The 24,375-nt window shown below is 45.2% G+C and overlaps 2 protein-coding genes and 1 non-coding gene across 4 annotated transcripts; all 3 read right to left on the bottom strand.

Moving 5' to 3' along the window:
- Positions 1–185: 185 nt before the first annotated feature.
- kri1 (KRI1 homolog) lies at positions 186–6,479 on the bottom strand. Its single transcript, XM_034593291.1, has 18 exons — positions 6,233–6,479; positions 5,163–5,239; positions 4,946–5,048; positions 4,764–4,863; positions 4,465–4,519; positions 4,333–4,382; positions 4,153–4,255; positions 3,991–4,068; positions 3,792–3,898; positions 3,475–3,703; positions 3,184–3,354; positions 2,522–2,594; positions 2,185–2,294; positions 1,938–2,100; positions 1,733–1,863; positions 1,250–1,314; positions 1,073–1,168; positions 186–994 (listed from the first exon to the last, which is right to left on the bottom strand). The coding sequence occupies exons 1-18, from the start codon at positions 6,315–6,317 to the stop codon at positions 499–501; spliced, it is 2,292 nt and encodes a 763-aa protein (XP_034449182.1). The 5' UTR covers positions 6,318–6,479; the 3' UTR covers positions 186–498.
- Positions 1,425–1,523, bottom strand: LOC117767078. Its single transcript, XR_004614839.1, has one exon. It is a non-coding gene; the product is annotated as a Z30 small nucleolar RNA (small nucleolar RNA).
- A 4,567-nt stretch (positions 6,480–11,046) lies between the features above and the next one.
- ldlra (low density lipoprotein receptor a) lies at positions 11,047–20,625 on the bottom strand. Of its 2 annotated transcripts, XM_034593552.1 has the most exons (19): positions 20,313–20,624; positions 17,191–17,319; positions 16,978–17,100; positions 16,475–16,855; positions 16,265–16,387; positions 16,057–16,179; positions 15,815–15,934; positions 15,580–15,705; positions 14,926–15,097; positions 14,620–14,847; positions 14,410–14,528; positions 14,151–14,290; positions 13,681–13,822; positions 13,258–13,401; positions 13,085–13,171; positions 12,782–13,012; positions 12,581–12,661; positions 12,314–12,477; positions 11,047–11,553 (listed from the first exon to the last, which is right to left on the bottom strand). In XM_034593552.1, the coding sequence occupies exons 1-19, from the start codon at positions 20,395–20,397 to the stop codon at positions 11,497–11,499; spliced, it is 2,775 nt and encodes a 924-aa protein (XP_034449443.1). In that variant the 5' UTR covers positions 20,398–20,624; the 3' UTR covers positions 11,047–11,496. The 2 variants fall into 2 exon arrangements, with proteins under 2 accessions (XP_034449443.1, XP_034449445.1); XM_034593554.1 differs by lacking the exons at positions 11,047–11,553; positions 12,314–12,477; positions 12,581–12,661 and having other exon boundaries at positions 12,788–13,006; positions 13,080–13,171; positions 20,313–20,625.
- Between the last annotated feature and the right edge of the window lie 3,750 nt (positions 20,626–24,375).

A 24,375-nucleotide genomic window follows, 5' to 3' on the forward strand; every position in this document is an offset into this window, starting at 1 on the left:
ATTGGACCCTTTAGATTGTGAATACGAAGCCAAAAGAGGGGAAAAATTAATTATTGTAAATTCAAAACAACCATAAAATAGTGTCAGGCAGAATACACTCAAAGGGATAAATAATCTAAAGCACAAGGATTCTGTAGAAGCTCTAAACAAAGTGTTTCAACACAACTCCACTGTAAACCACACAATGTTGGCAAGAACTCATTTTATTGCTTTCATCCATCAGGCTCACACCATGTCGCACAAGTATGTTTTTACCAATATACACCAGAAATCACAGTTTACCTGCATGTTTATTACAGATTCTGAAATCTCAATGTTCACAGCATGAAAGCAACAAGCTGAATTCCAGACTGGTCCCAGAACTTGTAGGAATTTTCTATTGTAAATGTTGTAGGTACAAATATTGTTGAAATCTAAAAAGGTCAATATGAAACAAAATGTATTGTATGTATTTAGCTGTTAAAGCATAAAAATGAGTGGGCTCAACAGGAGCTGTTATCACTCCTTGTTTTTCTGCTTCTCCATCTTCTCCCTTTCTTTCCGTCTTTGTCTGCCGAGCTGTTTGAAGTACAGTCTCTTGGGGTTCAGACCGTAAGCCTTCAGTCTCTGTCGACTGAACTCCCGGCCGCCTATCGTCAGCCCGGAGCGAGCGGCGAGGAGGCGTCCGCCCGAGCGCTTTAACTTCTTCTTGGGCAAGTTTGGCTTCTCAGTCCTGTTTTTCACCTCGACGACTTTAACTGCCGCTTCGCCAGCAGCAGGCTGTGGTTCCTCTTCCTGTTCCGTCTTTTTCTTGGTCATCAGGAACTCTTCCTCCTCTTTTTCCTCCATGCTGTCCCCGCCCTCTCCAAGAGCCTGAGCAACTGTCTCATCAGTTGAGTCCATGGCTGGGCCTGCGTCACCGTTCTCTGCTGATGTACTTTGCTTCTCAGCGTTGTTCGGACGATCCCTCCTGTTCTTCCCCACCTTGGTTTTAGCATCTGCCGACTCGTCTTTCCTGTAGATCAAATTCATATAATTATCACAGTAAAGGTGGATTCATTACTGATCAGTTTACAAATTGTGTTTTACTCACTCAGCATAAACGGAGCTCAGGATTTCTCTCTTCTTCTTCTCATTCTGGGCCTTGATCTTATAGTTCTTCAAATCACTTACCTCCTCCCGGTCAGTCCTGAAAGAAAAAGATTCACGTGTGGTAAATGACACGAGGACAGAACAAGTGTAAAACTTGTAAGGACGGCAGCAGCAGTACCTGAACATGCAGGTCTTCTTCAGAGAGCACCACCGGTTCAGCTCCATGTCATTTGCATGTAAAATCTGAAGAAAGAACCACATTTATTCAATAGTACGGATCAATAATTTACATCTTTATGCAACAGAACTTTTAGAAACTACTTTTGCATCTTTATCTCATCAGTGCGAGTGTCCTGCTCAGAGAGAAGATTAAATGTGAGATCATTTCCTGGTCAGAGTTTCCCCGGAGGGAAGCAATACCAGTTCATTCACCTCATGACTCATCACTGCAGCATTCACCAACATCCAGTCACGCCACATTATATTCATCTTTACCATAAAACAACCGACTGTTCACAAATCCCCAAATCACAACTCCAGAGCCGCTATAAGCTTGGAAACGCTGCTGGGCCCCGTTTTAGTTTGAAAATTCATGTCTGGAAGCAGCTGAAGAGACGCCGGTCTTTGTGAACACTCAGTTATTTAGGTCCAGTGTTCTCACCTCCTCTGTGGAGAGACCGAAGTCGTTGGCGAGGACTTGTCTGTAGCGAAACCTGCACGGGAGGTCGTCTATAATGTCCTCGTAGTCCAGCTTGTAGTACTCATCCAGGTACTGCTCAAAGCTCTTCTCCTCTGAAACACAAGCAGCCTTCAGTTAGATAACAACCACAACACAGATTCTGAGTGAGGAGACCCAGGACACTTACGAGGATCAAACACGGGCTTGTTCTGGGTGATGGCCTCGGCAAAGTGAGACTTCTTTCTCTTTTTGCCCATCGGTGGTAAATCCTCTTTCTTCATCTTCTTCCTCTCCTTTTTCTTCTTCTTCTTGGAGGCAGGCTGCTGACTCGGGTCGTAGTCTGCGTCCATCTATTGCAACAGGATGAACTGAGTGAGCGATCCGAGCAGCGGAGGATGAAATGATGCCTTCAGGTAAAATGATATAAGACTCACAATGAAGTCTTGATCGTCGCAGTGTGGCCCAGAGGCATCATGTTGCTCTCCCTCTTCCCCGTAGACGTCCTCTTGTCCCTCTCCTGTCCACGTGTCCCAGTTCCAGTGCTCTGAACACACAAGACGCCACAGGTCAGACACATTCATACAATTACCTGTTCTAACGTTCTAGACTCAAAGCTACTCATATACAAATCTCGAGTTCCACCTTGAAGGAACTTGAGTCCTGATTCAGTTCAAATTGCAAAGTGGCAGCAACAGGTTTCTGTCCACGCAAATAAAACCCGCACAGCTCAACAACGCTGCACAAACTAGTGTGAAGAAAACACAGGCCTACCTTCATCATCTTCATCATCAAACTGAGGCTTTTCTTCTTCTTCTCCTCCGTAATATTCATCTCCAAAGAATTTCTGAAAGGAAAAGGAGAAAGGTTTAAAGTTGTTCTCTTGATCAAGGGCAGTGGGAGCAGAGTGGTTACTGGCAGCAGAGTGGTTACTGGCAGCAGAGTGGTTACTGGGAGCAGTGGGTTTTAAAGACTGAAGCTCTGACTCAGGAGGCAGCTGCACATGTTCTCAGTCCAATTAACCAAACACAAAGCACCTGTGTGAGCTGGGTAGCACACACCTGGGTTTAATTACTCCCATGATGCATCTGTGCCCCCTCAGAGGGGGGGGGGTCATCTGAGCGGGGGATCAGACCACAGACATTTACATGGACGCCAATATTCTGATGTAAACCAGATTGAGACACCTTCATGTAAACAGCATCTTTTTATTACCTTAAACCTGAATTAGGTCATAATCAGAATCAGCAATAAAGTGGAGTATTCTGACCTTAGTGGCTTCATGTAGTTTTAATGTGTGAAAAACACACTGAGACGTCTAATTAGTCAATAAATACACTCGTGAGCTGGGGAATGAGTTGATCTGCACTTTGCCCTGGAAATGGACGGGAGTCTTAACGAGGGGCTGTTAAACTGGAGTGTTTGTATCCACCCACCTGCATGAGCTGGTCGTGCTGCTGTGGGTTGAAGTCTCCCTCCAGGTCCACCTGACTGAAGGCCAGCTGCTCGTTGCCCGTCAGCTCCTGAAGCTTCTTCAGCTTCTCCATAATCTCGTTGCGCTTCAAGTTCTTCAGCTGCTTCAGCTGCTCCTGCTTCTGCTCTTTTTCCTGAGAGAGTTGAGAGACAGAGGTTGACGAACGTCCGGGGGCAGATTATCATTTACTGCTAAGAAGCTAAGAGAGCAAAGGTTTATATTTAGAGATCAGGAGCTTGATTGGATGTGAAACCTTGTCCTTTCTTTCTTTCACTTCATCCCTTTTTTGTTTTCTGCGCTCGTCTTTGGAGCGCACGGAGGTGGCGATGGTTCGGGGGTAGGTCTTGATCTGCGTAGCGTCAGGCTCTTCAAAGCGGAAGTTGTAGCTTTTCTCAAAGTCCTCCTGCCGCTGCAAGAAGGTCTCCCCTTCCTCTTCAGAATCACTCGGATCATCCTGGACCACCTCGTCGTAAGTTGGGATCCTGAACGGACCAGGAGAATTTATATATACACACACACCTTCAATTCACGGCCCAAGAAAGCAAACCTAACATCCAGACAGAGACGTACCGGTCATCATCGTCTCCTTCCATGTAGCCCTTGTTCAGGACGTAGTCTCTCAGGAAGCACTCCTTCTCATCCAGCTCCGGGTCATTCCAGTAGTCCCTCAGGTATTTCTGTCCCAACACAAACCAGCGATTAAATGTTTCGATGTTCCAACAGGATTTCTTTCACTTTCTCTCTCTCTCGTCTAAACGCAGACACTCACCATGTCCTTCACCTCTTCTGGACCGTCCAACTCACCCTGACCTTTCAGCCAATCCACGTAATCGGCCTCTTCTTTATCCTACAAACAGATACGAACAAGTTCAACCTGAGCTCTGATGCTTTTGTATTATTTCAAGAGGAGCAGCAGGTTCCAGCGTCTGACCTTCTCCTCCTGTGATTTGATCCTCCTCGTCAGCAGCTGGGCTCTTTCGTCCTCCTCAACGACCTCTTCCTCCTCGTCACTGTCCTGGATGAACTTCCGGAAGCTGACGAGAGGTTTAGGTTTCTGTAAGTAGCCTGTGAGTGATACTGCAGCACAGTTTCTAGATGGTTTGAGTCTCACCTTTCCTTCAGCTGCTTCTGCTCTTGAATGTAGCTCGGAGAGGCGGCTCTCTGTCGAGGAAAAAACAAGTTTAAAATATGTGACGCACGCGAGGATCAAGAGGCAGCAAAATGACCGTATAGGTTTCACTACCTCTCTTCTCATGGCGGCCTCCTCATCATCGCTGTCGTCCTCATCTTCATATTTTCTGCGAAACAATACGATTTCTTGTTTTAGAAGTTTATCAATATATTGTTTTTCAAGACGTAAAGTTTCCAGGTCTCCTGAACATCAACACAGATCAGAGGGATTTCCTACAATTAAAAAGTTGCTGTAACTCCTGAAGATCGGAGCCAGAATTTGTTACTGAGGATTTTAGCCCAGTTAGGACTGACATCACAGTCGTCTGGTTGAGGTCCTGACGAACACTGTAAACGACGGAGCTCGCTCACCCTTCTCTTTCCAGTATGACTTTACGCTCGTAGTCCTTCAGATACATGGGCTTCGCTGCTTTCTGTGAAGCCGAGGGCTTCTCGTCACCGGTGGACGCTCCTGAAACCAAGAGATTGTCTCATCATCTCTTCACATCATCACAAGTCTAAATGTGAAGGCAACACCGCTGATGGTCCATCACCTTCTGAGTAGAACGTGGCATCTTTCTCGTAGATCTTCGGATCTTTCTTCTTCAGCAGTGACAACGTTCTGTAAAAGTCTCTTTCGACTGCAGGGTCCAGCTCCTGAGAGAGAGGGGGGGAGGGAGAGAGAGAGGGCGGGGGGGTAGATAACAGTCAGAAAACCTCAGTGAGAAAGTTTTATCTACAAACCGAGAGGGAGGAGGAATGGATACCGACCACTTCACTGTCATCGGAGCTGGACTCAGACGTCTCCGAGTCACTGCCATCTGCTCGGTCTCCGTATCGATCCTTCACTGCAAAACACAGAAAGATGACATCAAGTAACAACAAGTTTTATTTTATTTCTCTCTTCCTTCTTTGCTGAATCTGCATTTGTTTTTCCTTTTACCTTATTTCGTTATAGAAATGTGGACTTTTAATTCAACATACTTGACAAACAGTCAAAATAAACAACCTGTTAAATAAATACATATCACAGCCGCAGTTTTGTGCCAGAAAGTGATCGTCTGCTGGATACTGTTAAAAGTACATGTTTGAGTAAAGAATAAATAATCACATTCATGGCCAAAGACGTGTTTAGAGCGTATATAAGGTACGACAATTAGACGACGCTGTTATGGACAATAACATTGTTTCCTATGTGTGCAGGTAAAGTTTAATGTTTAATATCCTTTTTATATTTGTAGCTGGACAGGAATCAACAGGGATTATGAGATAAGATAAGATGATCCTTTACTGGTCCCACAGCTGGGAGATTTGATTTGATTGATTTAAAAATGCAATATGACTGCAAGGGGATATGAAAAATATAAAAATAAGACAATGGCACATGTAATAGCATTATTCACTATTGGTATCACTTATTTTAAATGTCAACACAAACTCAAGACATATTCAGTTGATGATCACACGTGAATATTTGAGCATCTGAGATCAGTTTGGGTTTTTAAAAATCTAAAACAAGAGGAAAACAAATCCCAGTTTAACCCACTGACTGATGGGAGAGCGGAACTGGGACCACTCACTCTGAATTATATTTGAATGTGTTTGATCTAATGCTGGATTTGATTACTAATGTCTGTGTTTGTTATTGTTTCTTTAACTTTAAGTTAACGACAAGTTCATTAAATCCCAGCTACAAACTCCGCCATGTTTACATGCATCACATCATCCTCGTGTTCGTTCATTTCCTGTTTATTAACAAACACACAAGAGATAAACAACTTAGCTAGCGCCGCTCCCCCACGCTGCTCGGTTAGCTTCCCGGTTAGCATCGTCACACTCACGTCGCTGGAGTTCTTCCCTCTGTCGGTATTTATCGTAGTTCTGCGCAAACCGCGGGTTGATCTTCAGCTCCGACTTCCCCGACATGTTCGAATCCCGGCGGGGAGAGAAACCCACGTGAAGCTGACACGCGACGAGCTAACGACGAGGAGCCATCTCAGCTGCAGGAAACACACGTGGGACGGGGGAACACACGTGGCTTCCGGTGCAACAGGCGGAGGGTGTTACACACGTCGACCTGTAGAGGGCGCTGTCGTCAGTTTCACCTCCTTTTAGAGAAATAATTAAAATTCTAGGAAATGTTGTTTAATTTGATTTCATGTGAAAAATATTTTCCACATTTTCTTTTAATAAGTAATAACAGGAAACTAAGATATTATTTGTCATCCTCAAATCACGTTGTGCCGATAATAAACATTTACAAAGACAATATAGAAAATAATCAACTTTATAATACAAATAAAATACATTTCTTAAAATACATTTTTAACACAATGCGACGGAGAGAATAAATGTTTGTGGGTCAAAGACATGGAGCTCGTCGATAATCATCTCAGCAGATAAACATAAACCCCCCCGACCTGGTTCTGGGACGTCAGCGAGGTGAAGCAGACGTATGACACTGGATGTTGATCACAGACAAGACAACTCACACAAGTCGCACGTAATGAAAAACAATATGGAACAACATGGTTGTTCCCATATCTCTTGTACTGTGTATTTGCCAGTGTTGAGCATCATGTATGTAAATCAGCTAATCCTAATATTTGAGATGTTAAAACCAACAAAAAGCTACTGAATAATAATAAATAACAACAATAATAATGTGTTTTATTTGTACAGTGCGTTTCTATGAACAAAGACCCATTGGATTAAAAGAAAGAAACACTAAAGCTCTTTTGATAAATCTGTCTCTCTCTCTGGAGGCAGACGATATATTTTTCATGCTTTAATCCTTTCCCACATATTTCCTATTGTATTACATGTTTTGTTCGTGTGGGAGAAACAGTCGAATCTGGATAAAAACCAGTTCAACATCATGATATTCAGTTTTCAGTTTCCTGTCTCTCATGAACAATAAATGAATCATATTCTCTCTGAACAAGTTGGATTAAATACGATTAGAGGAACCAGCCACTGTCTGAGGAGTGTCTCTCTCTCTCTCTCTCTCTCTCTCTCTCTCTCCCCCTCTCTCTCTCCCCCCCCCCCCCCCCCCCCCCCCCCCCCCCCCCCCTCTCTCTCTCTCTCCCCCTCTCTCTCTCTCTCTCTCTCTCTCTCTCTCTCTCTCTCTCCAGCAGAACATAGCCTGAGCAAAGGTCAGAGATTGTCCAGGGACGGAGCCTCCAGCTGGGTCTGTTTGTTTATGTAGGCGAGCGCTAATGTTGTATTTCCACCCACTCAGCGATCGTGTCTCAATATCTGGTGACATTCGCTGGAAGCTGGACAGAAACGTCCTCCGGTGGTGTGATGTCCATAAGTGGAAACAGGGAATGAACAAAAGAGGAGTTTAATGTTTCTTCCAAACCAAAATGTAAATGTGATCACATGGAAATACACATTTGTTCGACTGTTTATAATAAACCTGAGATAAAAGCTGAACTAAAAATGAAAAGCTCGACATTAAGGCCTTTGTACAAACAGAAAAAAGCCTCAGTGACCTCAGATGTATTTATTCCAATCCGTGGTCGAACCTGGAATGATCCAGCTGGTCACGCTTGACCTTCTGTGTTCAAATGAATGATTACTGATGTCAAAAGATTCAGATTATACCTTTCTTTGAAAAACCAGACATTTTCTGTCGGACGTGCAAACAAAAACAAATGATATCAAAGCAGAGGGAGTCTGAAGTTATTGATCTGACTGAGAATCTGAGAATGAATGTATCTGTGTTAATGTTTGTCTACAGTTTATGTTTTCCCTGGAGAGTATAGACTGAAAGTCAGCATCAACTGGTTTGTTTCTTATCTGCGTGTTGTGCACTTTTCCCTGACTTGCACTATCAGCTCATAACTTCCGCTCCTCCTTAAAACCTTGAGCTCTGCACGTGACGGGTCTAGAGATGCAGATGTTTGGGGGGTCACACAGATGTTTGTTTCCACACATTCTCTTCTCTGGTAGTTGTCAGGTCGTCCTAAAGCTCAACAACAAACAAATGCATCACAAACACATCATGATGATGTCCACAAACCGCTCGCCCTGCTTGTGCAAACACAAATCAGTTCAATAAACTGCACTGATGGTTCAAAAAGACCTCCGCCATGTTTGTGAAGTTGAAAATGACCAGGTTATAAATGTGTCCAGACTTTATTCATACGTTCCATCCTTCATGTCATCATACCTGTTAATTTCACGAGGAAACAGATGAAAATATGTTGTAGAGACGATCCCACAAGGCGTGATGTTATTTTCCCGACACGTGATCTCACAGCGTTTGAGGATTCTAAGAAACCGTGGCTCTTGCTTCACTGTGACGTCTGGGCTTTCCAGGAAAGTCTCGCATTCCACAAAAAAGAACTACACAATAACACAGGCAGGCCCCCCGAGAGAAAGAGGGGGAAGAGGGGGGGGAGAAATGAAGGCCTCCCCCCCACACACCCCCCGTGTTCTCCGCCATGTGTGCATACCAGAGCTATTAAACAGTCAAACATGAACATTTTTCAAAACTTATCTGCCACGTAGCTCAGGTTCAGTTCAGCCAGCAACAACACAGCGATGGAAAGTAACGTGGAGGAGATTGTAGAAAAGAAAAGGAAAAGATTTTACACCAGTGGAGACGGAGAAACGGGCCGAAATAACTAGATCGAGAATAAATGGGAAAGTTCAAGTTGTGGCCGACTGTCGTACAGGAAGTGACTCCCAAACAGAGACGGTAAAAATAACTGAACTCAACTCAAGAGGATAAATAAACTAAAACTGGTTTGTGAACAGTTGAAGCTGTTTGCTGAAGATAATGGACAAATAGTTGAAATAGTTTTGAGTATCTGTTGCTTTTAGATTGCTAATAAATAAATGTTGGAATAGTTAGTTCATGAATAAACAATTGAAAGAAGTTAAAACTATGGATAAACAATTGTAAATCTAATATTTAAACTGTTGAAATAACATCATGATTCCATTGCATTTAGTTGGCGATAAGAAATCATAACAATTAAAACTGTTACTCAAAACTGGTTTATACAACGTTGAGTTTGTTAGCTGAAGTTCAACTGATGCAACAGCCAAAGATAAACTTTGAAATAGTTTAAAAACAACTGAAACCATCAGCTAAAGCTACGTGGAAAATATTATTGTGTAGCCGTTGTGTTTAGTCAGCTAAAAGTAATGATACACAATTAAAACTATTTGAAACTGTTGAAACAGCAACGGATAAACAATTACAAAAACTAAGTTAAGGATAAACAATTGAGCTATTGGCTGAATCTAATAGATAAACTGTTAAAATAACATTGTGTATTCATCATTTTAAAAGTATTTACAACATTAAACAGTAGCTGGTGGACAAAGTTCGCTGAATGATGCAATAAAAAATGCCTAAGAATGAATAAATAGTTAAAATAGCAAAAACTGATGTTGAAACTGTTTTTCTCTGTATATGTTTGTGTTCATATTCATATATTTATCATATATATTCAATATTTTCCACTGGATCACATGAAGGGAATAACTTTTAGTGCATCCGTGTAAATTCAGGCACAGAAACCAAACCCAGAAAGAAGTGATTCTATAATAAATAGAAGCATTTATTTATGTACAGCTGATGTTTACAGTTTACAACAAATGCTAAACCACTGACATTATTACCAAAAAACAAATATTTACATTTATGAACATGATATTTACACACTTGATCTGCTCGCTGGTCAGTGAATTAGATTTTTTCTTTTCGTACAGCTTCACTCACACTTGAATTATTTCTCTGAGAAAAAAGCCACCGGCCGTTTGTCCGGTGCACGTGACGCTGCCACATCCCTCACACGGTCCTTTGTAAACAGGCAGACACGTTGATTGTACACACACATCCACTGAGTTTAACAACACGTGAACAAATAAAGTCATTAAAAAAGGCACACATTTATCAATACACATGAATCAGCTCAAAAAGAGAAAAAGCCACGACGGGCACCTGGCTTTGTTTTGTCAGGAGAGGCTGGAACAAGGCAAGCCGAGGTTCTGTTTTCAAGGCAGGATGTAAATACACACACACACGTGGCCGGGTACTGGACACGAGTCGAGGCCCCATCGGTCGCACGTGACTGCATCAAAAGCTTCTCTGACTTCGAGGAATTCTGCGGGTTCCCCCCGAGAGGCGCCGAGGGAGGGCGAGTTTAAAGACGTCTCTCCGGTGTACTAACAGCCGACCCACAAATCATTAGAACGGAGCAGGAGAGAGTGTGAAATTACAGACAGCTGCTCGCGGACACTGGGACCAGGCTGTAAAGGGAAGCGGGGGCACGGCATTCGAGGAATAGTGTGTTTTCTCTGAGGTTTGCTACAGAAGCGGCTTCGATGTGGAATTGGTTAAACTGTATGAATTCTTATTAGTGTTTCACCGACTGAACTTTAAATCAGCTCCAATGTCTGTGTTTGTCTTGGAATAAAAAACAGACAACAAAGAGTGGAAGAGTTTGACATTAACGGGGGGGAAGTCTGACATTAGAAGATTGCGCATAAAGGCCATTATCAGGCGACCTGGCTCTGTCCAAACATTGAAATAGCTCCAAAAGCTCAATTATTAACCATTTCATCATTTAAAATGTACAAAAACATCAAGTAAAACTTACTTTTGTGGTTCTGCAGGTTCTGTGACGAGAAGCTAAACGCTGCAGGTGGAGCTGGTGCCTTCATTCTAAGCCAAGAAAGCACTTATGCATAATTTCCCCAAAATGTCAACTGCTGCTTTAAACTACAAATAGTTCAAGATGTGATCGTTCAAAACCAGTGGAATACAAAAATAACAATATGTGATATTTACAACACTCATTTGTGAAATCCATGTAACGTGAGTCCGAGGCTTGTGTCCGATGGGTTCAGTTAAACTGACGCAGTGATGTGGCTTCAACAATCTCACAGTTCTCCAGGTTAAATCATCACAGTTTGGACAAAAGTGTTTCTCCACTGAAGAGCGCTGGTTCCTCTGGGAGGATTTAGTGGTTCAAGCTTGTCTGGTACTGGCTTCGACTTCCATATAGTTGTGCTGAGTGAGGTAAAGAAACAAAAACACACAAGAGGACGTCCAAGGTAGCTTATCGTCTTCTCTCCACCTGGCTCAGTTTTCTGTGAAGGCTGGATTGTCTGCCTCTTCATTCAAGCTCACAACTTGTCTCTGAGGGGACAGCAAATAAAAAAGATGTCAGACAGAGAACAAAGTGTCGCCTGCAGGTGGTGACAACAACAAAATATATCATTTTCAAATATTTATAAATCTACGAGGGCGTTTTAACACCTTCGGGTTTTAGTCCGGTTTCAATCGCACTCTGGTTTCTGTTTTTGTTTTGTGGTGGGATCGGGATCTGACCCCGACCCAACTACCTGGTGTTCTCTGTGAGTTTGAATGACAGGACTCCTGTGGGCAGCAGAGCGGACGTACCACGGCGGCCTGTGTGATATTAGTAGGCGGCTCCATGTCAAATTGCTGAGTGATGCTTCTGTCACAGAAATATGCACCAGACCAGAACTAAGGACCTTCCTCCTGTATTTACTGTTTTGTTCCCGCCCCAGACCCATTTGACCGAGAGTGAACCTCCTCACATGGTTTGCGGTGATGTTTTGTTATGATGGGATTTTGCTCAGTGTGAAAAGAAAAAGAGCCAAGAGGAAAAGGCTCCAAGTTTAAAAACAGATAAACTGATTGAGACCAGATCGAACAAACTACAGGTGTGAGAACGTCCTAAAACAGATGAATGAATTCAGGCTACATTCAAATACGTTTTCATTTGAAAACCAATTGATTAGAAAATGATTTTTACATTGTTTGGCTCCGATTTTGGGCTTTTTGCTGTCGACAACTTCTAAAACTTGTCGCTGACCAGAAACTTGGGCTAAAGTCGTGTAGTGAGAACTCTAGTGACTCCTATTAACCTCACCTTTGGGTAGGAGTAACCATCGGGGCTGTTGCTCCTCCAGATGTGCACTTGGTCCTCGGTGGTCTTCTGGTACACGGGGTTGTCAAAGTGAATGGTGTTGGTGTTCTTCAGCCTGTAGTTCCTCCACAGCAGCACGGCACCGACAGCCACGAGGCAAACGATCGCTGCACCAGGGGAAAGAAATCCAGAGAGAGGTGAGACATGAGCGGTGATGTTTCGAAATATTTGGACATTTTCCATGTGGACTCGGCTGCCGAACCTACTCACCCAGAGGTAGGACGATGTACAGAGCTATCGGGGTGGGGGAGGCAGTCTTGGGGACGGCTGCAGCAAATTCAGGTTGCACGTCTGAGGGAGAAGTAAACACAGTGAATGATGCACTTCACACCAGGCCGGTGCAACGTGAAAACCAACTAGCACTGGGATAAATCATGTTTTAAAGGATGCAAACACCATGATGGCTCTTACCTGGAGAGGTGACCGGAGCCTCTGTGGTGGTCTGGGCGATTTTAGGCTTCACTGGCTGGGGAGTGGTGGTCCTTGGCTGGGGTGTGGTGGTCCTTGGCTGGGGTGTGGTGGTCCTGACCAAAGGCTTGGTGGTGCGTGGTGCTGCCTTGGCTGCAGAGCTGGTGATTACGACAGGCACTGGAGTGGTGGTGTGGACCTGGGGCTTGGGTGTGGCTCTGGTTGTGGCTCTGGTTGTGGCTCTGGTTGTGGCTCTGGTTGTGGCTCTGGTTGTGGCTCTGGTTGTGGCTCTGGGTGTGGCTCTGGGTGTGGTCCGCGGTGGCGCCGGTGGCAGACGAGGAGGACTGGTAGGTGGAATCTGAGGCTGCGCAGGAGCTGCAGGTGTAGGAACAGCTGGTGGAGAACAGAAGGTAAAAGGTGAGAGTCTGATTATCTCTTTTCTTCTTCATCATCATTTCTCTTTTTGCTGCTTTACGCACCAGGCACACACGTCCTCATATCTCTGGCGAGCATCATGTTATCCGGACAGACGCAGGTGTATTTGGGCGGATGTCGTCCCACCTGAGGAGCTGCCAGGCACATGAACTCACAGCCGCCGTTGGAAACCTGGCACCAATTCCTCCCTGTAACAAAAACACAGATTTAAGATTTTAGATCTGGACGTAAACCTAAAGTGGCCCATGTGGTAAAGGGTGAATATGGCATGGTTGACATGCGGTGTGGATATGGTTCACTTGTGGCCCAGATCTGGCAAAAACCGGAGCATATGATTCATCTTATGTGCAAAGATAAAAACACTTGTGACCATGGTTCTGAGTTTTTCCCGAGGATTATTCACCGGCTCCACTTCTACCTCAGTCACCAAATCAAGATGATAAAGATAATCCAGTAACGTCTCTTACCAGCAGGTTGTTTGAGGTTGTGGTAAAGAATAACGTCTTCTGGTGATGATAGGTTTTCGGCCACCGGTACAATGTCGGCGCCCGTCAGCCTGTTTGCACTGAGGATGGCGCTGTTACTGACGTCGGTCCAGTAAACTTTCTCCTGGAAACACAAGAAACGACAGAAGTTGAACATTCAAGAGATTATGGACAGAGCTCATGGTACTGTGTGGACTGATGGCACTTGGGCGGTCCGCTCCTGGGCCACAACTAAGCCATAGCAATGCTGCATGTCAACAAATCGAGATTAAACCTTGCAGAGAGTCGGCCACAAAAATATTGTTTGGGTATATTTTGGCTACATTTGCGATTTTAGGCCACATCCATTTTGTCCGGGCCACACGAGGCCAGAAGTCCTGCATCATCGCCTGAAGTGACCCACATCCGTGTGCTATCTGGCGTGTGAAGTTTATCAGATGGTAAATAACTACCTCAAACACAGTGAGTCCCAGTGGGTGAGCCAGCTTGAGTTCGTCAATGATGAGGGTGTGTCGGCCGCCGCCCTGCACGTCGATACTGGAGAGGGTGTGCAGCTTGGAGTCCACCCAGTAGAGCCGCTGGCTCAACAGGTCTGTGGAGGAAGCAGGCGGAGGGTCAACAGGTCGCACAGGAGTGACCACGGACATTCATGTGAGTAGATTTTTTTAATAAAAGACTTGAAACCAGAGAAACGTGAATGCTGGAGTTTACCCAGTGTGATGCCGTTGGGCCACTCAATGTTGTCCGTGACCAGAGCAGAGCGGTCTCCTCCGTTCAGACCCCCCTTTTCTATCTTAGCAGGATTTCCCCAGTCCGTCCAGTAGATGAAGCTGAGAGGCGTAAAAACAAATAAACACAATGAGTCTTTTAGTTTGTAAGCACGTAAAGGAAATGTCTATTTATCAATGCTGTCAGACTCACTTGCTGTGGGGGTCGACCACTATGGCCCGGGGCTTCGACAGGTCGCGCTGGAACAGAGTTTTGCGACGGCTCCCGTCCGCGGTTGCCACGGAGATGGTGCTGCGAATGCTGTCGGTCCAGTAGAGGTTCCCATGGACCCAGTCGAAGGCGAGGCCTTCAGGAGCATCGATGTCGCTGCCGATGACCGTGCTGTGATGAGCGGAGTCGTCGGCCACGTCCATCTGGGTTCTGGTGAAGGTGACGACGAGCGTTAAACAGGGAAAACATGAAACAGGCTCTTACTTCATTCTGATGGTTTTTACTCACCTGTAGATTTTCTTCTGGGAGATGTCAGACCAGTAGATTTCTTTGGTGGCGATGTTCATGTCCAGCGCGACGACGTTCTTGAGACGGGGGATCACTCTGGTGTACTCACTTTTGTCCAGGGTCATTTTTCTGATCTCATGGCGGTTGGTAAAGAAAAGGTAGGCTATCGTTCCTACAAAATAAGAGTATATGTTAGGTGATAGAACTAAAAATATAAAAATTTTAAAAAGCACTTGCTTCCGTACTTGCTCCACACCTTTTTATTTATGGGAAAAATTGTGAACATGAAACAAAAGTGATTTTTATTGTATATACATTTCCGAGCTATCCAGCAAAAGGGCCAGATGTCTTGAATCACTCCACAAACTCAACTCTTATTTAGAAAAAGAGGAAAAATTCCTCTTTTAACCACATGTTTTTAGGCTGGACGTGGCTATGACGTCGTCCAGAGACTGATTCTGTCTCTCAAATATCAGTTTCTACAAAGACATGTCCAGAAAAATGTAAAATGTACGATATAAGAGATTTTGGCCTGAACAAAAAGTGACTTTAGCAAGTACTCAGACTGTTCCACACTGGGTGAAGATAAAACAAGGAGGCTACTCAACATCTAACCTTCACTCAATACCGACAACAAAGAACACTCCTATTTACCGATGGCCTTGCAAGCTTTGCTCGCTGGGTCGACTTGGTAACCCTCCTCGCAATCGCATTTGTAGCTGCCGAGCTGGTTGATGCAGATCTGGCTGCAGGTGTCCGGGTTGGCACACTCGTCGATATCTGATTCAATGAGGAGAGAGGAATGTAAAACATGCAGCAGTGTATCTAATAAGTGTGCACATGGATATTTGACTGTTTCTGATGGTAGCTGGGAGCGGGAGGCCGTTACCTTCACAGAGTCTTTCGTCCACCAGGCTGAATCCAGCAGGACACCGGCACTCGAAGCCGATTCTCAGGTCTTTGCAGATATGAGAGCAGCCGCCGTTGTTTAACAGGCACTCGTTAAAGCCTGCAGAGGGAAGAAGAAGAAGAGAGGGTTTTGTGTCTAACATTCTTGAGCTGCACCCTCATTAAATACATAGAGGTAGTGATTAGCGGCGACGGTAATGAACGAGGGGCCTCTGGACTCACCACATTCCCTCAGAGGCTCATCTGACCAATCCCTGCAATCGCGGTTCTTGTCGCACACCTTCTCCATGAGGATGCACTCCCCGCTGCGGCACTTGAACCTGGTTGGGCCGTCACAGTGGGTCGCTGTGCGGGACGCATGAGAATACAACATGAGGTCACCTAACACAGACACAGGTTTGAGATCTGACGTAGGAAAGTTGATTCGTACCATTGACGCAGCCGGTTTCATCGCTCCTGTCCCTGCAGTCGTACTGATGGTTGCACTGACGGCTCCCATGGACGCAAGTTCCATCACCGCATTCAAACTCATCAGGACGACAGGTCAGACGATCTGCAGGGAACCAAGGGGCAGAAATTAAGGATTGAAACTAGTGACAGTGTGTGATCGACAGGTAAAGGATGACGTAACCGTCCTCACCACAGTTTGCTTCATCCGATCGATCGTGGCAGTCGGTTCCTCCGTCACACTTCCAGCTGCCGTGGATGCACTCGCCACTGCCGCAGCGGAACTCCAGGGAGGTGCACTGATGGGGGCTAGGAGAGGCAGGACGCCTCGTGCCGCAGTTCTGAGGCCACTCGTCCGAGCCATCGGGGCAGTCCATGTCACCGTCGCAGGCCCACAGGCGCGGCACGCAGATGGTGTTGTTGCACTGGAAGGCTCTGGGGCTGCAGGTGGTGGCCGGACAGGAGGCCTCGTCGCTGCCGTCGTCGCAGTCCGCCTCGTAGTCACACTCGAAGGAGGCGGACACACACTGGCCGCTCCTGCACTGGAACTCGTTGTTGGTGCACCGCCTCGGGGCTGAGAAGGTGAATGTGACAGATCAGAGGAAAGAACGACCTGGGAAAGTTTGGAGCACCAGAAGAAGAAGCAGTGTGTATGGTGAGTTAGAGGTCTTGACCCTCTGAGATCGATAAACTCACCACAGGTCTCCTCATCTGCTCCGTTCTCACAGTCAGCTTTTCCATCACAGCGCCAGGTGCTGGGTATACACTGGTTCAGACGGTCCTGGCAGCTGAATTCCGTCGGCCGGCACGTTCTAGCCACTGAAAGTGAAACACGCCGAGAAAATATAATGAGACCAAAGGAGTGTGGGATTGGTACGTGTTGAAAACCATTTCAGTCTTGATACTCACAACAGGTAGCAGGAAGTTCATCTGTGCCGTCGCCGCAGTCGTCGGAGGCGTCACACACCCATCTGACCGTGATGCATTTCCCATTCCCACACTGGAACTGCTTGGCTCCACATGTCGTCACGTCCGCATCTGTGACACACATCAACACACAGCTCAGTGTAAAGACTCAATTCAGTTCATCTATCAAGGGCCAAAGGAGGAAGATTCATAAACACAGACATTATGCATTATGAGATGACGAAAGAATCTCAACGACAATGATCACACGCTGATTTTAGCAGCTTTTTGGTCATAAACCAAAGTATTAGATAAAATGTTCATCTGATGATTGTACTATCTGGAAAAGTAAAAGAAATCGTAAATGTTATCAAGATTAATTCGGGTGCGGAGGATCAATGTTTGAACCAACGCACCAAAGTCAACAAGCTCTAATCATGAAACTTGATTTCCTTAAATCCTTCTGCTGATGTTACAGGTCGAACTAATGAACGTATTGTATTTAGATCCTCATCCACCCAATAAAAATAATGATAACAATGAAAAGTGATAAATGGTGAACTTCCTGTCCAATGAAAACAAGTTTAAATCCTTTTTTTTTAATGGATTTTATGCAGTAATTTTCTACAGAGCAGATATTTAAAGAAATCAACGTTTGGTGTTATTTTCCTTGTTCCCACTTTTCACACCCCCACTTGGGGGGGGAAACTATGTGTTATGGTGTTCGACACGCTGGCACAGGAGTGAGGGCCTGGGGAGTGTGTACTCTAGCATGACGCACACATGATCAAACACACACATGCATGTTTCTGCTTGTTTGAATAGGGCAGATAAAGGGTTACACTACAAGTCAAACACAGATCCTCACGGCAGCTACGTAAACAAGCCGCAGCTCTCACCCCCGGCAGAAAGCTGCTGATATTAACAAGTAGATGATCACAATAGAAATCTCATTATCCGCCATTTAATGTCCCTGCCAGCAGAAATACTCAAGACAGTGTCGCTCTCCCAACCCCCATCTTCACTGGAGCCAATGGGACCAGTGAACTGGAAGAAGCCATTAGACTGTACATCAACACGGAGAGTGGAGCAGTGTGTACGAGGGGGTACTCGAGGTCGTTCCTCCAGCTGGACACGTGGGTTCGAAACCTCGCAGGACCACCTGTTTCTGACGGGGGGCCACAGAGAGGTGTTTGACCGTAACACCACCGGGAGCATGTGGCATGTGTTACTCCAATTAAAAATGTAAATCTGTATCATTAAATATTCACATTTGAAGCTTGTGTCCTACATGAATGGATGGAAACCAGATAAATCCCCAGTAATGTGTGTGATAAAGATTTTACAGCACAGTAAATCATAACGGCTTCTGGGTGAAGTCAAACATCTGGCGCCGTCGGTCACGGCCTGAAGAAATGGTTCACGCCACTGTTGTAGTATTTTTATATGAGTCAGTAATTCCAAACAGTCGGGTGAACATTAATCATTTCTTTACGACTCCAAGCGAGAAGCTGTGCATTGTTGCCTTCGCCATAAAGATAATGATCAGTTTCATGTTGACCAACGAGGGCTTATCACACGGAAATCCTTGTGAGTAAAACACACAAAAGAAACACAGGACGAATCTCTCAGACGGTTGAACTTGGAGGTGGATCTGAAACTTTCCCTTTTCATTGTTTTCACTTCAGAGACCGGCTCTTGTTCCCTGGAACTGATGACACAGAATCCAAGTTCATGCTGACTATTTACTCAATGGGCTTAAAGTTCAGACCTTGAAGGACGAAACTGGACTAAATGGCAACATTATTGATCCAGTAGGGATCCGTGCTGGGAGAATAACAATCCTCTGGTTTACTGGTTATTTCTCTGAGGATCTGTCTGCTGTGTTTTATGGGATGAGAAACAGATGAGGGACGCTGCTACAACTCTTTTAAGTGCTTTACAATAAAAACCACAATGTGTTGATGTGCCTATCGTTCTTTTTTATTATTTTGAATCATTTTTTACTGAGGAGTTGGACTTTAAGTGTCTTTTAAAACTACTTGTTTGTATTGTCTTCTGTTTGTTTGTGCACACACTTCGTTCCACTGAATCTTTTACGGATTTGGACTTGAACTTGAACTTGAAACTATCTAACTTAAATGAAACCATTAACACCTGTGTAATCAGGAGTGAGACACAACTATTTCTCAACATCGGGGAACAAAGATGACACTTGTGTCTTCGGCTGCTGAGGCAATAGGCGACAACCAGTCCCAGCATGTTTCACCACACACACCAGTTCCCAGAACCGACAAACTGGTCTGACAGTGACTTCCCAACCAACCCAGTGTGCAATCCAAAAAGTGGAGGAATGCAGCCCTGGGACAATGTCCGTGTTTGTATTGGAGGATAAAGTTGGAGGGCGCGCGCACTCCTTCCCACAGCGCAGGGGCGTCTGAGGTAAAAGAGACAGAGGCCTCCTGCAAACAGGCTGTTGCATCATGTAGGAAATAACACACACGCCTGTCAAACACACAGTCATGCTGCTGCTGCGAGGTTTCTTGTTCAGTGACTGAAGTGCAAGTGGCGCTAATTTCCATTTTCAGGCTTTTTTACGCACAGCCTGTGTTTTCACTCTGCTGAAACCTGATTGGCCGCCGGAGGACCTGCAGCGAGAGTTAACGAAAAGCACAACACCACGGAGGCATCATTCAAAAAGAGCGGTGACAATAAGATGATCACAAACATAACTGAAGCTGGTGCCATTCTAAAAAAAGACACATTACGCATGACGATGGGGAGAGAGGGAGAGGGAGAGAGAGAGAGAGAGAGAGAGAGAAGATGCGGTTCTGCTTTTTTCCATAGTGAGTGGGGGGGGGGAAAGCATACAGGAGATGTGACCTACATTCTGGAGATAACTGTGCCCCCCCCCCCCCATCACCTTGCATCCGGTGCTGTCACAGGAGTTCAAACCCAAACACCCTGAATACATGGCCAACAACTATAACCAGACACTTAAACAAGTGCAGAAACGTTTTCTATCAAGTTAAAGCAGAGCCTTGTTTTGTTTTTTTTTTGCAGAATGTAAATAATTAATTATAACACAGTTACTGAGATGAAGATACAAGGAGTTGGAAACTTACGCGTTTGGAGCAGGGAGCAGACGAGGAGCAGCAGAGGCGCGTAAAACGGCCGTGCCATGGTTTTCAGACGCACTGGAAGACGCATCTACAGAGTCACCCTGTCAGGTCTCTGATGTGTGAGTGTGTGTGTGTGTGTCTTTCTCTGTGTGTGTGTGTCTTTCTCTGTGTGTGTGTGTCTTTCTCTGTGTGTTGAAGCACTATAATAATAACAAGGCTGTGCTGTTGGACACCACACACACGCGGTAACAACGGCTCCCTGTGCTGCGCTGCGTCAAAGATGCTCTGAGGAGGAGATGCTCTGTACTGTTTGACAACATCAGACCCATTTCAATGTGGTCCAGCGGTGGGTGGGACCGAGAGGGGCCCATGGGGTGGGGGGGGAGGCGGGCCCCGGAGTGGTGTGATTCCTGAGGCGCACAGACTCAACAATTGGGAGGCGGAGCTCTGCGGAGATGTGTTTTTTTACTATGAGTTTTTTTTTTTTTTTTAACCCTTTCAGAGAGACGCGCACATGCACACGCACTGTTTGGTAGTTTCATTCCCCGGAGGCAAACCCTGACCCGACCACCACCACACATACATACAAGCCTGGCAGGGGTGTAGCCAGGAATTCTGACGACCTGGATGTGATTATCTCAGGGGCCCCTGTAGTGGGGCAGCAGGAGGAGGAAGAGGGGGGGGGGGGACAACATGTAGAGATGTACTGAATAAGTTCTAGATATTCAAATTAAAATCTGAAATACTTCAGGAATAAATAATAAAACCAAAACACTGTACACGTCTTAATATCTCAAATATTCATATATGAAATATGCTCGATGAAAGCCAAGTGTGGGAAGACACGAGATACATTTAACTACACTGGCTCTTTAAGATCATCATCATCATCATCATCATCATCATTTTATTTCACAATTTCTTTTTTAACAAATGAACAATTTAAGTAAAATCAAGCATTACAATTTAAATATAAATGTTTTTTTCTTAAACTCTTTTTACGGTTTTCCCCAAAATCCAAATTACCTTTTGTCTAGAATTTCATTCCTCATAATACAATAATATTTTTTCTGGACTTAAATTTTCTCTTCTTTTTCCTCATCAGGTATAAATGTATATATTTACTGCATCTAAAGTGATAAATATCTATATATTTACACGTTTTCTGTGTTTTCAGGGAGCGATGGGACGAACAAACATGAGAAAATTGGCAGCTTTATATCGATGGATCCTGGAAATGTGTGTGTTCTGTTTGGTTTTTGCTGTGTAATCATCAGGTGACCCCTCTGGTGACTTGTGACCCCTCCTCCGTTCAGCTCGGGTTGAATCAAACTATTACAAAACCAACTGTTTCATTAAGTAAACACAAGGTCGATGAGACCATCAGCCGCTGATCCACAGCCGACCTTCATCGAGGAACTGAAGCAGTTCGGATCATGTGGTTTACACAGAGTCGCTGTTGAACTAGCGGGTTTAACATCCTAATAAAATCTAAACCGAGGCTGTAAAGTCATCAGCACGGCTTTCATCTTCATATCACCACTTCCTAAACCAAGGTTTGTCATCGCTCATGCAACAAAACAAACCTGAAAAATCTGCACATGTTCAACCAGGTTCAAAGTCTCAGCTCCAGTGAGTCTGTAGGATAGTTTACGACGAGATTTACATTCACAGCGGTGCAGATAAAGCCCATCCGAGGAGATAAAGCTGAAAAACAACAGCCTTGAACCGAGCCCGGAGCGTTGAGCGTCAGGAACATCACAGACACTGTCTTTGGAAACTGAATTAATCCAGATGTTTCTGTGAACGCACTTTGGAGGAAAATCAGTCGAATGTGGACACAGGTTCAAAACAACAAGAAGCTGAGGCACATCAGAGGAAATGTATTGACAAGTAAATACATTGACCCTGCGACTATCACAAGAAGGGTTAGAGATTCAGATAACATGCCCCCCCCCACCCCCACCGTCCCTCTGCATGCCCTTTATTGACCAAGTCCATTTTACCATGTGTGCTCGGATAAATGTGCACAAACAATAGAAACGTCAAAGAAACACTCTTGGGCACGTGAGGGATTCACAGAGGAAACGTAAACACTGGGTCTGTGTCCCCGCGGGCTGTGATTATTGAGTCTGTTAACCTGCTGCTTCACGTGAAAGCTGAAGCTCCACCTCACACAAGCTGCGAATGGAAGTGAAGGAGCAAGGCCAAGGTCGTCACGCTGCAGAGAACGTGGCACGGATACAACACACAGATTATTCACCTAATGGCACCGAAATAATAATGTCGAAGTCTAACACCCAAACTACAAATGATTAAATGCTCCCTGTGACTGAAATATGATAATTTATATTATTACCTGACCGTTAATACTGAGGCATCAATGTGTTTTGTTGTTGTTGCTGCTGGAATTTCAGTTACTGTGGTTTTAACTACTTTACTGAACAGGCAGGTTAGTCCAGATGTTCCCAGTCCACAGGGACTGGGCACTGAGTCATAAATCTCAGGCGTCATGAACAGTCAATCAAGTTATTTCAAATTAAAGTTATCCGTTGTGGGAATAGAATTTGTTAATTCTAATCTGAACAAACCAAAAAATTTTTAAAAGTTGGTTGAACAGATTTATTTTTTCAGTGTCAAGTTAAAGCCAAGTACAGTACAAGTCCTTGTTCTACTTCCACTGTACGTCAGGCTACTGATGTACTTTTGCTTTTCACCTTTTGCTCCACAAAACGTATTCCCGGTATTGATAATAGATTCATGAGCAACTGCTACAGATTAAACTTCTAGAAAGTAATATTTAAACCTTTATTGATACTCGAGGAATCATTTAAGTGTCGTTCTGCTCCTGCAGCAACGATCAGAGTCGTTTTCTCCCTCAATTAAAACTCAAATTATGATCAAACCATTAAAACATTCTACACATCAAACCACCGTCTTCATCAACAAAGGCTGGCACTGTACATGACACGTCCTCTCAGTGGGGGAACCCGCCCACCTCCAGCCCGCCTGTACATCGAGCTGCGTTTGATAAGAACTGACAGGGAATTTTCCGGCCTCCTGCTAGAACTGGGCGAGCGGCTGTGACACATGAAACGTTTGCTCGGCGGCGTCGGGGTTGACCTCTGACCTCCCGATGAGATGCACTCTGATGCCTGCGTCCTCCTCCTCCTCCTCCTCCGCCCCTCGTCCACCCTGTTATGAATCGCTGACCGAGCAGATGGGTCGCGCTGCAGGGACGGCGAGCGGCATTAATAGAAACAAGGGTGCAGATGAGGTTAAATTCCTGTGACTGTCTTTTCTTCACGAGAGCGGAGAACACACCCCTCTTCTACAACTTCTCTCTCATTTTTGCACAATCTCAGCACCCCCCCCACCCACCCCCACCCCCCCACCCTCTGTAAACACTTTCTGGTTCTTCCAGTATGCTCGCCTGCACAATCCCTTTCACAGTTGCTGCTTCGCCTGACAAAACAATCGGCGGCTGTGTGTTGGCTGCAACTGCTTCACTCTGTCTCTCTTCAACTGAAGGTCAGATCAGGTTCTTCCAGATGCAGTTTTTGGCTCCTGTTCACCTCACACAGCAGAGCCAGGCGTGGGGGGGGGGGAGAGAGTGGTTGGGTCTCGCTCAGGCCTCAGAACCAGCAGAGAACAGAGAGAGAGAAATATTTCACAATATTTCTGAGTGGGTTCAGTCCCCCTGCTGTAAAGGCCCCGTGTCGGCTCGGGGACAGATTCCTGGACTGCTCGGCTCTCGTGGACGAGCAGCTCAATAAATAACCTACTTCTCGGGAAGGGTTAGACCTGCAGGCATCACCTTGGCCCCTGGAAAAGAAGATAAGGTTGTCGCGGTGATGAAAGGGGATGAAACAATAAAAAGGCCATGTGGGGGAAATGGTTCCAAGATGCCCTGAGCTATTATCAAGTGAAGGGCGGGTGAGGTTTATCTCAGATTCTGCTCAGATACGAGTGAGTAGCAGGACAGGAAAAGAAAACGGGTGAAACTGCCAGGGGGGGGGATTCCTGAATTAATGACAAAACACACTCATGTAGTAAAATGTGTCTG

Source organism: Hippoglossus hippoglossus, chromosome 8 (assembly GCF_009819705.1).
Source record: "Hippoglossus hippoglossus isolate fHipHip1 chromosome 8, fHipHip1.pri, whole genome shotgun sequence".
Classification (NCBI taxonomy): domain Eukaryota; kingdom Metazoa; phylum Chordata; class Actinopteri; order Pleuronectiformes; family Pleuronectidae; genus Hippoglossus; species Hippoglossus hippoglossus.

Excerpts from the sequence above, each read along its gene's own strand:
- ldlra (XM_034593552.1), bottom strand. The coding sequence starts at position 20,397 with ATGCGTCTTCCAGTGCGTCTGAAAACCATGGCACGGCCGTTTTACGCG. Across the intron at positions 16,856-16,977 it reads AGCAGATGAGGAGACCTGTG|CCCCGAGGCGGTGCACCAAC; the intron begins GTGAGTTTATCG and ends TCACCTTCTCAG. Across the intron at positions 16,388-16,474 it reads ATCGGATGAAGCAAACTGTG|ATCGTCTGACCTGTCGTCCT; the intron begins GTGAGGACGGTT and ends GGTTCCCTGCAG.
- kri1 (XM_034593291.1), bottom strand. The coding sequence starts at position 6,317 with ATGTCGGGGAAGTCGGAGCTGAAGATCAACCCGCGGTTTGCGCAGAAC. Across the intron at positions 2,101-2,184 it reads GCGACGATCAAGACTTCATT|ATGGACGCAGACTACGACCC; the intron begins GTGAGTCTTATA and ends CTGTTGCAATAG. Across the intron at positions 1,315-1,732 it reads TCGGTCTCTCCACAGAGGAG|ATTTTACATGCAAATGACAT; the intron begins GTGAGAACACTG and ends TTCTTTCTTCAG.